Raw genomic sequence first — 17,801 nt, forward strand, 5'->3', positions numbered from 1 at the left:
TTACAGGAGCTGTTTGATATTAATTTGTCTATGTAACGTGATGTTACTCGCTTCAAGCTGCTATTTGAAATTTTCAAGTTGGCCCCGGATACCTTTCAGTTGGCCCTTGGAGTCACCCCGACAACACCTTTCGATGTGCCTTACGTCAGTTAGCTACTCCAGTTTTTCTTTTGTTGATTTATCTCCAATCGCTTTCATACTACGGGTACTAAACCTTTTCTCTGACACGGATACTATGTTTCGGCGGCCTTTTGAGAACACTGCCATTTCACATCAATCGTTTACTCCTGCAATATGTTAGATTTTGGAAGATTTCAATTTTGTTCCATTCATTTACCTTCCATGGTTTTCACACTACGGGTACTGGAGTTTCCGAACCATATTATGGCGGCCATTTTGAAACCGGTGCACAATATGAAACATCTTTTGGTACAGCGTTACTTAGTTTTCCAAGACCTTTCGAACGAGGTATTACTCGACCCATGTTCCCATTTGACACTTCAAAGTTACCCCCCGTTACCCCCATTTACGGGGGGCGGGGAGGGGTACTTTTGGCGGAATTGGGTTTCCCCCTTAGCAATATATAACGTGTACTTGAAACATTTCTTCTATGTTTTATCATTTTTCAGATATTTCCGTGGATTAATTAAAATGGCCCACCCTGTATATATATATATATATAGGGTGTTCAGAAAGTAACTATGCAGTTCATAACTTGCCGTATTTTATTTTCCATGAACCACTTTAAACAACTGAAATTAACTCGAAGCTAAACTTTAATGTCATGGAAGTGATCCCCATGCACTTGAAGACACAGTTGCACACGTTTCTGCATGTTCTTGAAGACGTTATACAACATGGCACTGCATAGTTACTTTCTGAACACCCGTTATAAAACAAGCATTTATTGGATTGGAATATTGACAAGAATATGTACAAGATAGTCTTTTAGGCACACAATAGAATACTTTACAGCACCAAGGTGATATGTAACATGGAATAGTATAATCCAAATATATATATACTCTCATGGAGAATTGAATATGTTTTTTCCTTACGAAAAGTGGAGCAGTAACTACATTTAGCCTCGATGGGGGTTTCTTAGCACAAGAGCTCGAGAATAATTTTAAATCCAGCCTATAAACATATGCTCAACGATAAATAATGTACATTATTCAGGAAATGAAGCTATTCTTTTGATATAATAATATATTGGGCAGCGGAAATACTATGTGGCTAAATAGTTAGCATTTCGATCTTTGGTATGGATGGTGGAAGCTCAAGTCCAGTTTAACGTGTAAATCCACGTCTAGTGCAACCTCGGTGTTGAAAATGGATTATAATATCTTTCAATAAACAAGTAATAGTGTCACGTGTACACCACGTTATGGAGTTTGGTTTGTATGGCGTGATATTTTCTCAATTAATACTGAAACGGGAACTGGTAATAGATTTCTACCATATCCGATTTTAGTAGAGAGATTAGAGTGGAAATGGAATATATTCTTGGGACTCTATTGATTACAGAAAAACGCTTGTCGCTGTCTATTATGGTTTTTATTCTATGGCGAACAACGCTAACAGCGGAAATGGTTGATTTCTGGTTTGAACAGAGCTGGTTAAGGGAAAAGATGGTACCTATTCTTAGAACCTAAATTGATTTCAAGAAACCGCTTTTCGCTATTTCTTAACAGTTTTACTCTATGTAGATCAATATTGAAACCGGAAGTTGTAGATTTCTACATATAATCGTCATCTTCATCACGTGGAGGTAGGAGTAAGCTTAATTAGCTCAAATTACTGCTTATTGATTATTGTCAATTACTAGAAGTTACTCAGCTGACAATTGCTTATCCAACTGTGAAGGTTATGCGCAATGCATTAAAAAAACGCTTATAAAATTACAAGAATATGGACTAAATGAAGTAGAAGGTAAAAGAAGGAAAGTGAGAAGTAGGAGTTTAACTTTAGAAGAGATTAGAGCACTTGTTTTATTTATTTTTGCTGTTTTTAACTTTTTTTTTGATAGTTTTAAAGATAACGATGCTGATTGCACATAGCCAAATAAATGTCTTGGCGCAGAAATATTTAAACTGATTGGATTTTACATCTTGTAAAAACTGCCATGCGCGGTGAATGAAATGCTAGAAGCTAAACTTAATGGTGGCGATTTGATAGTGGCCTAGGCCTCATTTAATGGACTGCTTTAGTGGCGTTAAGCTTTTACAAATCTTAAGTGGGTTTTGGCCTGGGAGCAATATCTTCCTTCCAAATGGATAGGTATGATGGTTTACTTAGCTTCGCAATCACAAATACACTTTACCTAGAATGGTGTGCGCAAATGGTTTTGTACCAAGAGAAAGATGGTGCTTGAGTTTGTTTACACTTTGAAGGCTCGTGCTTGGTGAAATTTACTTGCAGTTGAAAGGAATGGTATGTGTTGGAATAAAGAAGTTTAGTATGCTATTTTATTACTTTTTTCAGAACGATGAAATAAGTTAAAGGATTTTACAAATACTTGTGGCTTAGTGAATATAGATAAAAATTGCTTAAAATTGAATTCATTAATTGTCTGGGATTTGGTAAAGGCTTTTAAATTGACTTGAATTTAATAACAATTTAGACAGCTAATTGATAATAGTGGGAGCTGCATAAAATTATTCCTGGTATGTGTTTCCCTGTGTGTCTAGACTTTTTCTCAATTGCAGTGGAGATTTTTCTGCCCTAGAAAGAATAGCATATGAGTTTGCCGAAGATGAAGCTCGAAATGGCGTTGCTTACTTTGAAGTACGTTTTGCGCCGCATATTCTCGTTCCGTATGATTCTCCAGAGACCGAAAGATTCCAGTATTGTTGTCAAGTCATAGAGGCTGTTCGCCGTGGGATTCAGAGAGGCGAGAATGATTTTGGAGTCAAAGGAAGGATGATTTTATGTATATTAAGTGCAGAGAATAATGTACCAAAGGAAGTGGTATCGCTATGTGAAAAATATCGAAATGAAGGTGTAGTTGGCATAGATGTTGCTGCGTCGTCGTCAGTGCAACAGAGAGGTATGTTTGAACTCTACTTATTTATGTTTTATAAGAGAGAAATTTATGATATCCTTATGCTCAGCATGCGAAGTATTAATTGGCTAGCATTCTTACTAATTGGGTGGCATTCATACCTTCCATCCAAACGGTAAAATTTGATTCGTGGTGGGAGTGCATGTAGTTTTAACGTATATACTTAAAATGCAAGTGCACGTACCTCGGTACTGAAAAGGAGAGTTTAACCCCCTAAAATCGTTAAGTAGTCGGATTATAACTGTTGAGAACTTGTATATGGAATGGGAGAAAGCAAAATTTGTTGACCTTGAATCGTTGCACATCACACAAATAATAATAATAATAATAATAATAATAATAATAATAATAATATTCAACTTAAAAGTGTATATTTATCACCATATTTTAGATGGCTCATTTCGTACCTACTCTGTAGAAAATTTGTTGCAAAATATAAAAAGGTAATGTTTTAATACACGTAAAATTTTTCTGGTGTTTCCCAGGACTCCAACTTGGGTCCACTTTTGTTTCTCTTGTTTGTTAATGTCTTAAAAGAAATTATTAATTGTCAATTTCTTGTATACGTGGATGATTTGAACATCTGTTGTAATATTAATAATGTTCATGATTGTGTATAATTATAAAATAATATTAATTCTATTGTCTCCTGGTAATAGTTAATGCTTTACCTTTGAATCTTAATAGAATATTCTTTGTATCCTTTACTTAAAAAAACAATCCGATACATTACAATTGTGTTGTTGATAATATTTCTATCAAAAAGATTGTCTACATCAAGGATGTGGGTATTACCTTTGACTCTAAACTGTTGTTTAAGAAATATCTTAAATACATGGTCTGTAAAGCTGGAAGGAACTTAGGAATTAAAAAGTGGATTTCCAAAGATTTCTGCTTTGAAAACCTTTTTAATATTATGTTATGCCAATGTAAGAAGCCATCTGGATACTGTATGGAGTATTTGGAATATTTTGAAAAAGACTTCAGTAGTTCGGAACTTGTTTCTCTCATGGTTGCGATGAAAATTCAAATTCTTATCAGCGAAATCACATGACAAATTAGACATCTACTTGGTTTACTTAAATTATCTGAACAAACAACTTTATTTGATATGAAACTTATGCATAATGTTCTGATGAGCAAATAACCATTAATAGAGGTTGTAAATCTTTATGTCCTTAACATATCAATAAGAAATTTCAAAATTTTAAAATGTAATTCCCTGTTCTCAGAGTCCTAGTCCTAGTATATAAATGCTTGACAAATACGAACAACTATTTAAATATTATTGATATTTTTACTGCTGATTTTCTTCCTATTCAGAGGCAATTCGTAACCTATCCCTCTTATTTTTTTATCTTTGGCGTGTTTTAATTTGTATTGGTTCGTTTTTATCTTATTTTGTCGTTCTTCGTGCATGATTTTTATTATTGTGGCTGTATATATTTTTTTTTTTAAAAAAAATCTAATTATCTTTATTTTGTATGTTTTACTTAATATATTTTGTACCTGTAATTTTTATGCATTACGACCTATTTTATACATGCTCCTTTGTTTGAATTGTTAAATCACATATTATTATTGTTTGGAAATTGTAATTGGATTTTGTGTCTGTAATTTCCTGATACCAATAAAAAATATATATATTATTTATAAGCAAAGCAACGAGACCAATAATTTGACGTGGGATGAAAACAACGCCTCACACAGAGAATCGAATCCTAAGTGAAAAACATGTGCTATCGGTTACCAGAAGTATTTTTCACTTTGTTCATCGTTTCGAAGCCTCAGGATATACTAGTAAAATTAAAATTGTCTTACTGAACTTATTTTTATATAGCCCATAAATGGTGTGACTGCTGGATGTCTCATGGTCAGTGCATTAACTTTTAACAGGATCACTTCTGATTTTTTGGATCGACAGTTGGTTGTAAGTTAATCCAAGTAGCTCTTCGATTGACTGACTATGCTATGTCAACAATAAAAATTCCGAGAATTGAACTGAGAACCACTCATGCTGAAAGCATACGCGCTAATCACGTAATTATGCTGAGCTGAAATGACTACAATATAACGAGAAATATGGCGGTGCAAATACTATAATAAGAAATATAATCAATAAATAGAGTTGAATGTAGGAATACCTTCGGCAATGACTTTTTTTTTTTTTTTTTTTACGTTACGTAATTATTATCTTCTGGTTGTTTAAGTCACATGCACAGTGGGTATCAGTTATGATAGTTTTTTTTTTTTTTTTTCGTTGTAGCAATTTTATGCTTATAATAATTTATTATTAATTAACTTTCGAAATGTATTCTAGTTGAAGTGGGTCTTGATCAAGAGATTCTTGCTGCCTTTGAAGAAGCCAGAAAACTTGGAATTCATCGGACTGTGCACGCAGGAGAGTCAGGTCCTGCAGAGATGGTGCAGAGGGTACGTTTAGCTTTGACAGTTATTTACGAAGTTCCATTTAGCAGCCATTTTACATTGAAACATTACAAATGGAAAGTGAAAGGATTTTTTTTTTTTATTATTTGTTAATTTTTGTTTACAGCTCAATATGAAATTCAGACCCGATCTTTCACAATAAAGATATAAATATCTCCTATTCAACTTCGAGGAAAGCACTATCCTGTCATTCGCATGGTGAAAGTGAGGGAAAATGTGTTAAATTTCTGGCTATGATGGTCGATTGCGGAAATCGAATTCAGTACTGTCGTAATATATATTGAATGAATGGCGCATGGGAGGATGATTCAAATTAGCAAAAGATTGGTTACTTACCAATATATCATCTAGTGGAAAAACTACTTACCAATATATCATCTTGTGGAAAAACTACTTACCAATATATCATCTTGTGGAAAAACTACTTACCAATATATCATCTTGTGGAAAAACTACTTACCAATATATCATCTTGTGGAAAAACTACTTACCAATATATCATCTTGTGGAAAAACTACTTACCAATATAGCATCTTGTGGAAAAACTAAATATTCTCCAGACATATCGAAACAACAAGCTATTTCCGTCTTCAGTGATAAGGTAGCAAAGAGATAAACGGATAAGAGAAATATGGTATGAGAACAAAAAATACATACCACCAAATGAGTGTAACAAGGACAACAAGCAGAGCACAGTGGAAGAATAAAAGAAAGAGTTTGAGTTTGGAAGACGCACTGTGTCTATTCTACGTCACAGTTGCCTCTTCGTGACGCTTGTTAAACCACCAATATTTCAGAGTTCTTCATTAAATCATTAATTAGTCACCAGCATTGAAGTTTACAACTCACTCGTTCTTTTCGCAAATTTTCACATGGAAGTGAAATCCCTGCAACAGGAAAGTAGATTGTTCTCCACCCCCGAGCAGCGGACGCAAATATTTCCGTTTTGTAAATGTTCTCGTTTTATATAATATACACTTATGCATGAATAAAAGTTAAAAAAAAACAAACAAACAAAAAAAAAAAAAAAAAAAACTGTTACCTTGCGTTGGCCATAGTTGACATAAAGCTCAGAGGATCAAAGCTTGGAACTAACACGGATCATTTCCATACATCGAAAAATAAACTAGGTAGAAATAGGAATCGGCAACACTGAAACAATATGTCCGACGCCATTGAAAACCAGAAATAGTCCTGTTTCAATTAAAATTTCATAATATTTATTTTTATTCGTCGTTTTGTTTGCTGAAATTTATAGACGTAGGTTGTAATAGACGATAAGGAACTGCCAGTGTATCTATAGAAATCGCAAACACACGGAACGCAGTTTAGGGAAAATGTTAGGTATATGATCATCGAAGCAACTTGGTTTTTCTTCGCATTTATATGCTCTGGTGACGGTATGAGCAAAATTTGATGCCTAAATATATAGAAGCATTCAAACCACTACGCATTTATAAAGAAATACTGATTTTTTTTTTCACTTTATTATAGTCCGTTGTTTGTGGTAGACAATATTGTATACGTGAATTTTTTCGGTGTACTCCTGTTTCCTCCCACATTCTTGTTCTACCAATGCTTTCGTCATCATTCACTTGCCTTAATCATGTTTTTCCCTTAGCCTAAAGGATATAATCATAAGACGTTAAACTGAAAGATTTCATTTCATTTCATAGTTGGTTGCATTAAATGATTGATGTATGTTTTCATATACTTATTGATTGTTAGTAATTTATTTTTGTAGGCTTTGAATGAATACAGTGCTGAAAGAATTGGACATGGTTACAGGGTGGTTCAGGATAGTGGAATTTACAACACCTGCTTATCAAAGAAAGTTCATTTCGAGTGTTGTCCTTGGTCAAGCTATTTGACTGGATCAGTGCCTTTAACAACATTCAAACATCCCATCGTTCAGTAAGTTATTTCTTCAATTTTGTATTTATTTAAGCTTCAGTTGTAATGCGTTACGAACTGCGGATTACGTACAGTATCTTAACAAAGAAATGTTGCTGCGTCAATATTTCACTGTGTGACGTATTCCGTAAAAAAATTATTGGAGTCAAACAACGCTACAAGATCATTTGAATACTATGAGGAAAAATAATTCCAGATCACTAATAAACTAATACAGAAACTTTAATCTACCCTGATCGCTTGTAGAAATTCCATTTTTAATTTTTCCTACAGTGTTATTTTCTTTTATATATATTAGCATAATTTGTTGAAAATTTCGTATATTAATAATACTCCGCGTCCTTGGAGCGCAAAGGTTTAAAGTCCAGTTATTTCGAAATTGATTTCTTAATACTTACAAATGTCGCATGATGTGCTCTTTCACATGGTGATAAGAAAGCATACGAAATCGTTATTGTTTACAAGAAATAATGAATGAAATATTGTCCTATGCCGTATGTCGTCCTATGTCCTATGTCTATTATTTTTGCTCTCCTTTAAAATTTCTGAAATTGGACATAGAACCTCTGCGCCCTAAGGATGTGATTCAATCTTCCCAGGTTTTCTTTTACGTCATTTAGTCGAGTTGTGATTTGACTACTTTATATGTGAGCGTACTGATACTAAAACGATCCGTTTTGTGTTCCATTGAAATGCATAAATTTAGGAAATGTTTTTCTAAATTATGTAAATTTATATAATTTTAGTATTATAGTATTCTAAATATTTGATTTCTTTAATTGGGATAAATAATTTCAAAATTATTCAATCAGTAAATCCGATGATTATTGAAAATAGACGGATTATATTCCTAGTCTTATACAGGATGTTTCAAAATAACACAGACAACATTTGCGAGGTGATTCCTGACACCAAGATAAGACAAAAAGTATAGACCAACTTGAGTGCACAAATGCTTCCTTTCAGAGTTATAGACTGCCGAAAACATGAAAAAATGAACCTTAAAGGTCCATAGCTCCAATACTATGGGACTTACCGTAGTTGGGTCAAGACTTTACTAGGAACTAATATGTGCACTACCCAAAAATACGTGTTTCAGAATTATAAGGTCTCATGCAACAATTTTTATAAAAGGAGTTCGGCTACGGGCGTATGATCTGAAGTACTCACCAACTACCTTTATAAAAGTTGTTGCAGGAGTACCGCAGGATTCTGAAACTTGGATATTTGAATAGGGCACACATTAGTTCCTAAGTGAAGTCTTGACCCGACTGCGGCAGGTCCAATACCTTTGAAGCTATGATCTTTAAAGTTAATTTTTTTCATGTTTTCGAAGGGAGCATTTGTGCACTCTGGATGGTCTATACTTTTTGTCTTATCTCGATGTCAGAAATCACCTCTCAAACGTTGTCGCTGTCGTTTTGAAACATCCTGTATATGAAGCGGTTAAACGACAAAGGTGGTATGTAACAAATTGCACATTTCTGGAAAATTGACTTACACAATTTAACAACTTGGTCCTTAACATACCCCCTTCATCTTTTCTAAATCTCTACACTCAGACCAAGACTCACTAAATGATGTGTTACGTTGCATGACCAACCGGATGGACCGTGGGAAAGCTAGCTTTCAACACGCGCTATTTCGAATTCAAGAAACCGTGGAGTGGCGGTCCATATCAGCGTAAAGGAAACAATACATACGAAAGTCAAAAATGCACATTTCATCAATGTGTAGTGGATGTACAAGGAAGTCCCTACAGGGTATAACTCCCAGACATGCTATCAACAGAATTCCCAGATATGCTCTGATTTCAAAGTGAGTCCAAAGTAGGCAAAAGTTAAGCCTTAACATTAGTGGACACGGAATGCTTCGGCGGAAGGTCGGATCTGTTAGGGACTGCTAGCATCACAGTCCCTCGTGTGCGGAATAATGCGTGCTGCGATGTATTTTGTCATGGTATATTTCACGTTTTTTCACAAAAGCATGAAACAAAGCATCGCAGCATGCATTAGTCCGAACACAGGGGACTATGGTGCGTGCGGTCCTTAACACACCCGACCTCTTGCCGAAGCATTCCGTGTTTATTGGCGTCAGGGCGTAACTTTTGTCCACTCTAGACCCATCTTGAAATCAGAGTATATCTGGGAATTTTCCGTCAACAGAAATTTGCCGCCTTGCTTAAACAGGTAGTCGTGTTTGCTTCAATTGTGTCTCTGCTCCGCCGCATAGTTTATTGTGATAATGCAAATTGTATGTGTAAGAAAGTACAGGAAAAATGTAACAAACGACTTTAACATTGAATGTTGGTAATAAAATTACACTTCTTCGTGGTTACTTAAATAAGTACTGCAAGTTCCGTTTTTTTTCTTTCTTTCATTTATTCATTTGTCCCATGGTGGAAAGACTACAAGGTGGTTGCATGCGCATGTCGCCTGGAGCGCTGTCGTGGCTGTGACGTCATCTGGTTTGCAAAAGAGAACAGGAAAAGGCGCGGCCTTAAGTGACAAGTGGAAATTCTTTGTTCTTTTAAATGATATCGAGAATGCCTAACTGTGCAGTGTACGGCTGTAGTAATTATTACAGAAAAACTATAGGAACTAATATAAAATACTTTAGATTTCCTCAAAAAGAGGGGGAATGTCTCCAGAAATGGATTTTAGCTTGCAGGCGACAGGGCAAAATAAACCTAAAATATGGTAAGTTTTACATAAAAGTAATAAATAAATGCAATGTTAAATGAAATTATAAAAAAGCGATTACATTTTGTAGTTTCTTTCAGTATTAATAGTATGTAATAGTAGTATTAGGGCTACAGTAGCTAGTGTTGATTCTGCATACAAAAATCCAATAGTACGATTTAAAAAGACGAACTTTGAGGCAAGACCCGGATTCGAAATCAAGAGGGAGGGGAACCGACAGAGGTGATCATTTCTATCATCATTTCCTTCTACATAAGATATTGAGACAAAATTTTCCCCACAGAGGCAGCCATGTAACTCGAGAAGGGAGGCACGATGATCTAGGAGGTTTACCTCCCTCGAGTTATGCAAATGGAGAGCATTGAACGCGTTAAAGTAGTTCAGGTCCCATTTCATTCTGGAGGTCTGCATTCCCTATAGTCTCGGTGCTAAAACGGGATGTTGCACTTCAAATTAACTAACGAATGGAAGGTTGGTAATAACGATTAACGGTTACAAAAATATGTATAACAATGTATTAGATCAAGAGAATAAAGTATCCACCTACCATGTCAGAGCGACATTGTCGGGACATTTTTACACTCAGATTTTGAATTTTTTGTTCATTTTAATCATAACTTCGAATAATTACATATACATATTTAGGAGCCCCCTCCAGAATTACAAAATTAAGAATGACTGCAGTAAATTTAAAAATATGGTAGATTCTCAACCAATCAAGAAAGTACGGTGGCTCAGTGGCAGAACGCTCACCTCTGGTGCAAGGGATACTGGTCCTCTTCTCGGTCAAGTAAGTTTGTGGTGGACAACATCGTGTCCGTGAGTTTCTCGGGATACTCCCACATTCTCATTCCACCAAATTCCACATAATCATTTACTTGCATTTATCTTTTGCCTTTAGTCCACGGGACAGAAAAGAGAAAACTTATCAAGAAAATTATGTAATTTTATGGTTTGTATGTTTTCTAGTCTAGCTGTAACACCCCTACATCGTCTTCACCTACGCCTAGTAGGCCTACTTTGTTTCTTGCTTGAAATAGTCAAGTTGCAATTTCTTTGTTTGAGGTGCTTTGTATATACATATTTATTTCTATATATTTTTAGAACACAATAGTATATGTAACGTTCTATTTTGTACAAATGTTTAATAATACAATTTGTTGTGGCGTAAATTTTGACACTAATATTCAGAGAACTGTCAGTTTCACCAAACCTTTTGTTTAAATACAAATTCTATAAATAAGCGGTCAGCGATTTCAAATAAGATGACTTTTTTATAAATCAAAAATAAAAACGATGTTTAAAATATCAAATACGTGCGTCCCTGCTCAATAAAGTTTTTAACCTCCCCTGAGATTCTGACGAAACTTACGTGGAAGCAACCTCTTAAAAAAACTGTCCAAGCATAACGAAAATATACGTACGTGCATTTCTGTTTACGAAAACCATGAATTCTCCCTTGAGATATTCTCAAAATTTATATGGGGTCATCAGTAAAGAATTCTCTTTCAAGCAGTCCCGGGTTTGATCCCAGCCCCCGCCAAGTGAACTTTGTGGTGGACAAACACCGTGTGCGTGGGTTTTTTCGGGGTTCTCCCGTTTCACCCCACTTTCTTCATTCCACCATTTCATTCATTTCTCATAATCATCGTCTCCTTTAGCCTAACCAGCATAACCGTGGGACGTAAAACTCAAAGATTTCATTTCATTTCATTTTCTCTTTCAAGCAAAATAATAATAATAGTAAATCAAAACCGATCAATGTGTTACGAAAATATACTTGAGCATACATAAATATATAATAATGAAATGCTTTAACGACACACTGTGTTATAGATTATTCAGGCCTATACATACTCGAGTGTATTACTTCAGATGTTTAAAAAAGAAAAGAAAGAAAGAAAGAAAAAGCAGAAAATGTAGTGAGTAATATTGGTTTGTTCAAGCTTCAAAGTTGTTTAATATGAACTGATATTGCTGCTGCTTTTGCTATTGTAAATATCTTCCTTTGAATTCACTTAGCTTAAGCATTGATTACATTACGTTTATATAATTATTGTTTGTACTAAAATTCTTACTTCGTTGAAGATCACTATAAATAGAAGAGAAGTTTGCATGTAAGATACCAGCGAGCAAGCGCTTGTTAAAAGTTCATCTGACTCTCGCTGGCCACGTCTGCGACCAAGATGACGTCATTCGCCACAGCGACAAGAATGTAGCACTGCATTGCATCCACCTTGTAGTCTTTCCACCATGATTTATCCTAGGGAAACAGATTAGTTGACTTAGTTGTGTTAGATCGTAAGTTAAAAGATTAGTCGTGTATTAATTGTATTTTTATTTTATTTTTCCAGATTTGCTGAAGATGGAGCGAACTTCTCTGTGAATACTGACGATACAACAATCACAGGCGTGAGTCTTGAAGGAAATTATGAATTACTGCAGAGCTGGGGACTCACGGAGGTTCATTTCACAAGAACAGTAAGTTGTGTGTACTTGATAGTTGTTACTAGTTATGAGATCGATTATAAATTATAAAACGTCTTAAAAACGCTCATTCGTTTGTAAAATACCGGGTGAGGCATTTAAAACTGTTTTTAGAAATATCTGGAAAACCACAAATCTGATTTTAAAAAAGTTGTAACAAAAGTTGTTCGTCTCGAAGGGGGACATCCAATGATACCACACCCGACCCCCTACCCCCACCCCCGGGGGCGGGAGGGGGGTCAACTTTGAAATCTTAAATGGGAACCACCATTTTTTATTGCATATTCTGATTCTCCGTGAAAAATTACGTAACTTTTGTTTCGAACATTTTTTTCGTTGCGTGATAGATGGCGCTGTAATCGAGAAAAATCAAAATGGCTTACAAACATAAATGAGGCATTTAAAACTGTTTTTCAGAATATCAGGAAAACTACAAATCGGATTTAAAAAAAAGTTGTAATAAAAGTTGTTCGTCTCAAAGAGGGACATTCAATGATACCACACTCGACCCCCTACCCCACCCCCCGGGAGCGGGAGGGAGGTCAACTTTGAAATCTTAAATAGGAACCACCATTTTTTATTGCATATTCTGATTCTCCGTGAAAAAATACGTAACTTTTGTTTCGGACATTTTTTTTTCGTTGCGTGATAGATGGCGCTGTAATCGACAAAAATCAAAATGGCTTACAAACACGAAAAATGAGGCATTTAAAACTGTTTTTCAGAATATCAGGAAAACAACAAATCGAATTTTGAAAAAGTTGTAATAAAAGTTCGTCTCAAAGGGGGACATCCAATGATACCACACTCGACCCCCTACTCCAAGCCCTGGGGGCGGGAAGGGGTCAACTTTGAAATGTTAAATAATAACTCCGTTTTTTATTCCTGATTCCCATTCTCCATGTAAAAAAAAAAAAAAAAAAAAAAAAACATAACTTTTGTTTTTCTTTTTAAATTCTTTTCCTTGCGTGATAGATAGCGCAGTGATCTTCAAAACATCAAAATTGGTAAAAACTGTTAGGGATGGGCTAAGTCGAACTATGAGTTCTGAGCCGAGTCATTGTTTATGAACTCGAGTTCCGAGTCGAATCGGGTTTGATAAATAGCTCACTCATTCAGCTCGTTTTAACTCGTTTTGAAATGATGGCCATATGAGACTGCAAAGTGAAAGTCATGTAAGATGTAAGCAGTAATGTGGAATACTTTTTGTGCTGCTCACGAGAGGGGACACTGGTCGCTTCTAGTCTCGTCTCGATAACAAGACGACAAGCGATTTTTATAACGACCTTAGTTCGCCTCGGCTCAACTGAGCCGATGTCTCGATCCAGCTCGCTTGAGGTGAGCCATCGGCTCGGTTGGGATGAGCCATTTCCTCTGTTTTGTTGAATTGAGTCTAGAACTCGAGCAGGGTTGATTGGGTGAACTGTTAACTTGGCTTATTGTTCGGTTCAGCTCGTTAGTGAATGAGATGTGAGCCGAGCTGTTTGAGCGGTTGATAGGCCTAAGCCCGGTCCGAGCAGTTTTGAACTTGTTTAGCCGGCGCCTTATAACTTTTAAGTTTTTGGCTCGAGCCGTAATACTTCCTCCTCTGGATCTCAAACCCCGATGTCCTTGCTTCCTAAGCTTCACGACTACCGAGGTCGGAAGACAACTAGTTTCTAGTATTGAGATACAAACCGCCTTTCATATTTATATACGGTGTTGTAATAATAATAATAATAATAATAATAATAATAATAATAATAATAATAATAATAATAATAATTATTATTATTATTATTATTATTATTATTATTATTATTATTATTATTATTATTATTATTATTATTATTATTATTATTATTATTATTATTATTATTATTATTGATAATTATATTGTCTATGTATGATACTTGAAGAGAGTACTTGAAACTACACACAGGATTTGGCTCGACTCGACTCGAAACCAGAGAAAACTCTCTCGAACTTGCTCATGCCCATCCCTAAACTCCGTTTACAAGTGATAAGAAAATGTTCGAAATGGTGACTATTTTCTGCGATACATTTTTATTTATCATTCAAATTACAGTCTATGAAGCAAAGACTGCGATCGTGCGTCGCAATCCATGGTCAGACTCTCGCTGTACATGTAACACTTGCAATGTGTGTTGCAGAAAACGGGCACCATTTCGAACATTTGTTTCAGTAAACAATGGAGATATGTGAGAAACAAGGAGACTCTCCTAAAACAAGCATCACGATGGTGAGAGGCAAGAGGACTCGCCTTGAAACAAGCACCTCGATGGTCAGGGTCCATGACATTTGGGGGCGAGACGTTTAAGTGCGGCCGCTTGGGCGCGAAATGTTTGGACACAAAACCTTTTATATAAATAGGTTTCCTGCCTACATATACTGTATTTCATAACTAGAATCCGGATGTTTAGGAACTAAAATATGAAAATAAGCACTGGAAAATTAAAAAAAAACTTCCACAACAATTTTGCAAAAACTAAAAATAACATCTTGAACACAGCAAAGTTCCTGCACGTCATGCACAACTTATCTGTACCAGTAAAAAATAAATAAATAAATAAATGCAGCAGATTCTCGACTATCCGCATCTCTAGTATCAGATCTCCGTACCAGGCCCGTATTCAGGGGTCTAGAGGATTGCTTTCCCCGTAAATTTTTCCTGCCCCACTAAAATTTTCACGGCAGGCTTGCAAATGAACTATAATATGGTTGAATCGGGTCCCTCCTAACTTCAGCCGGGTTCCCCTACATTTTTGGGCTGGCTACCGGCCTGCTCCGTAGTATGCGATTTAGTTTTGGAAGAAATAAATTAAGATATATGTAATAAGGACATGTAATTTGTGTAAAAAAAAAAAAAAAATTCTTAACGTTTAGTTATTTTAAAAATGTGACTTAAAATGTATACAACACTGCACATATTTTCATTTTTGCATTTTCTTTTTCCATAATAAATTATTAAAACGAATGTTACAAAACATAGGAAATGTTTATTAAGTAATGAATAAGAGCTGTTTTTGGAATAAAAATTAAGTGGTGTTTCAGAAAGTGAGTATTTATTGAATGCTTTTTTGTTATTCGATCTACCCATAGGCCGGATAGTTGAGACTATTGTATTAACAGAAAGTTATTTCAGATTTCATAAAAATAGGCACTAGGTATTCATTGAAATAAGAAGAGTGGTCCAAATAAAATATACTGTAGGCAGCCTGTGACACCCCAAACTAAACTTCTGTCGTTTATAATATATCTAACACAGTGGCGTATTTACGATTTTGTTTCGGGGAGGGCTTTGCTAACTTTCGGGGGAACTTTGCCTAAAAATGTTAAAATTCTGCAAGATATTTCATATACTTTACTATAGTAAGTAAGATTTCGGGGAGGGCTTAAGCCCGGAAGCCCTCTCCCTAAATACGCCACTGATCTAACATAAAGGAACGATATTGATCGAGTTGACAGTTTATTGATGCACTTCGAAGGACAGAAAAAAAACAGAACTTAGTTTACGAGGCAATCCTTCGAGAAGAAACCCTCCCATGGAAAGAAGAAAATATATTCGGGCAGATGAAAAATTCGTACTGTTGTACAGAAATTTTGAAACTATTGATATTGTAGAATACCGTAAGACACTTTGCACATCAGGTGTTACTTTGCACAAAATATGAAGAGTTTCACAGTCCTCTGTCGGCAAAAAAATGAACAGAAAACAGAAAGTTTCAACTGGTACCGTAAGATAGAACATCTAACTTATTTTGGCTATAATGTTGGCGGTTAACATCAGTTCCAATTACCGAGAGGGTTCATTGTTGTAGAGGTATGGAAAGCAGTCACTGTAAAGGCCGCCAAAATTTGAAAGATGTCACGTACAAGATTTTCCGTCAAAGTTAAGTCAGTTTCGTAGAATACTACTGTGTATAATGGAACTTTGATGCAATAGTTGAAATTGAAATGTGAAACGTTTTAAAGTCATAAAAAAAGTAAAACTGGGAGAAGGAAGTTTCAGTTTGTACTCGGGGTTACTTTGCACCGGTCCAAAATACTGCTTAGATAGGAAATTATTACTACTGGAACCTCCTGCATTCTAAATTTAGGTAAATTTCCTATTTAGGAAGATGCTGGAATGAATTTCTTGTTGGAAAATAAATTATGAACAATGGCGGATCCAGAAAAGTAGTTTGAGAGAGGCTTTACTCACAAATACTTCGTTTTTTTTTTTTTTTTTTAATGACTAGGATTTCAGCTTATACGCATAGGAATGACTAATATTAGATTTTTAAAATAAGAAATCGTGCAATTTGGGTGGGTTTCAACCTGAAAGTCCCAAATCCCGTAAATCTCCCACTAGTTTTCTTTAAAATGGCTTAAATCTTGTGCAAAGCAACCCCGTCTTACGGTACTTGCTGGGTTTGGCCCATAATTCCGTCATGCAATGATAATGTCATGGTAAATGTAACATAAGATTTTTTTCCTTCTGCATTAGGCATATACAACAATTTACTAGAACAAAACTAGGCCTAAGCATTTAATGCAACTAAGACTGTTTACCATAGGGCATACTGTAATAACGTAACGAAAATAGTTTTTGAAGATTTGTTTTTTTAGAAAATTGATGTCAAATTTCATCTTGCTGAATTTCTTAAGTTGTGCAGTTATTTTTTATGACAGAGTATTTGTGATATTAGTGTCTATTTTCAATGCTTTTAGTGCGAAAACATCCGGGTTCTCGTTATGAAATACATTATAATTATAACCCATGTAAGTAGATTAACCTATTTAGATATACTGCTTTGAGCCAAAACATCTTGCGCCGAAACGGCCTTACGCCCAAACGTCCTGCTCCGGATGGTGAGAGGCAAGGGAACTCATATTAAAAAAGCATCCCGAAAGGAACAAATTATTACTACATCCACTTCGTTGTTCCTGAGAAACGCTAAAACTAGATTTTAATACTGTACATTGATAAAAACAAATCTTAAGTGTTTCCAAATGCTCTCTCTTTAAGTGACATCTGTGACAGAAAGTACACAAACAATGTGGACATAGTAATGTATTAAGTTCTGGAGGATCAAGTGTTTTTGCTATAAAACACCGGTTTATCATTACAGATTTTTGAATAACTGCCTTTCTAATATGAGATTGTAAAGGGAGAATCAACTATGGTGAAATTTGGTAGTATT

The 17,801-nt window shown here is 35.3% G+C and overlaps 1 protein-coding gene across 1 annotated transcript in view; it reads left to right on the forward strand.

The window, feature by feature from the left end:
* The first annotated feature begins 2,686 nt into the window (after nt 1-2,686).
* Nucleotides 2,687-17,801, forward strand: part of LOC145677367 (adenosine deaminase-like) — a 40,633-nt gene continuing 25,518 nt past the window's right edge. Inside the window, exons 1-4 of the mRNA XM_081747888.1 lie at nt 2,687-3,049; nt 5,385-5,497; nt 7,257-7,426; nt 12,483-12,609. Of these exons, the coding sequence (XP_081604014.1) occupies nt 2,923-3,049; nt 5,385-5,497; nt 7,257-7,426; nt 12,483-12,609 (537 nt within the window). The 5' untranslated portion in view covers nt 2,687-2,922. The remainder of the gene's footprint in view (nt 3,050-5,384; nt 5,498-7,256; nt 7,427-12,482; nt 12,610-17,801) is intronic.

This window comes from Thermobia domestica, unplaced genomic scaffold, assembly GCF_964235325.1.
Source record: "Thermobia domestica unplaced genomic scaffold, izTheDome1.hap1.1 HAP1_SCAFFOLD_816, whole genome shotgun sequence".
In the NCBI taxonomy this organism is placed as follows: Eukaryota; Metazoa; Arthropoda; class Insecta; order Zygentoma; family Lepismatidae; genus Thermobia; species Thermobia domestica.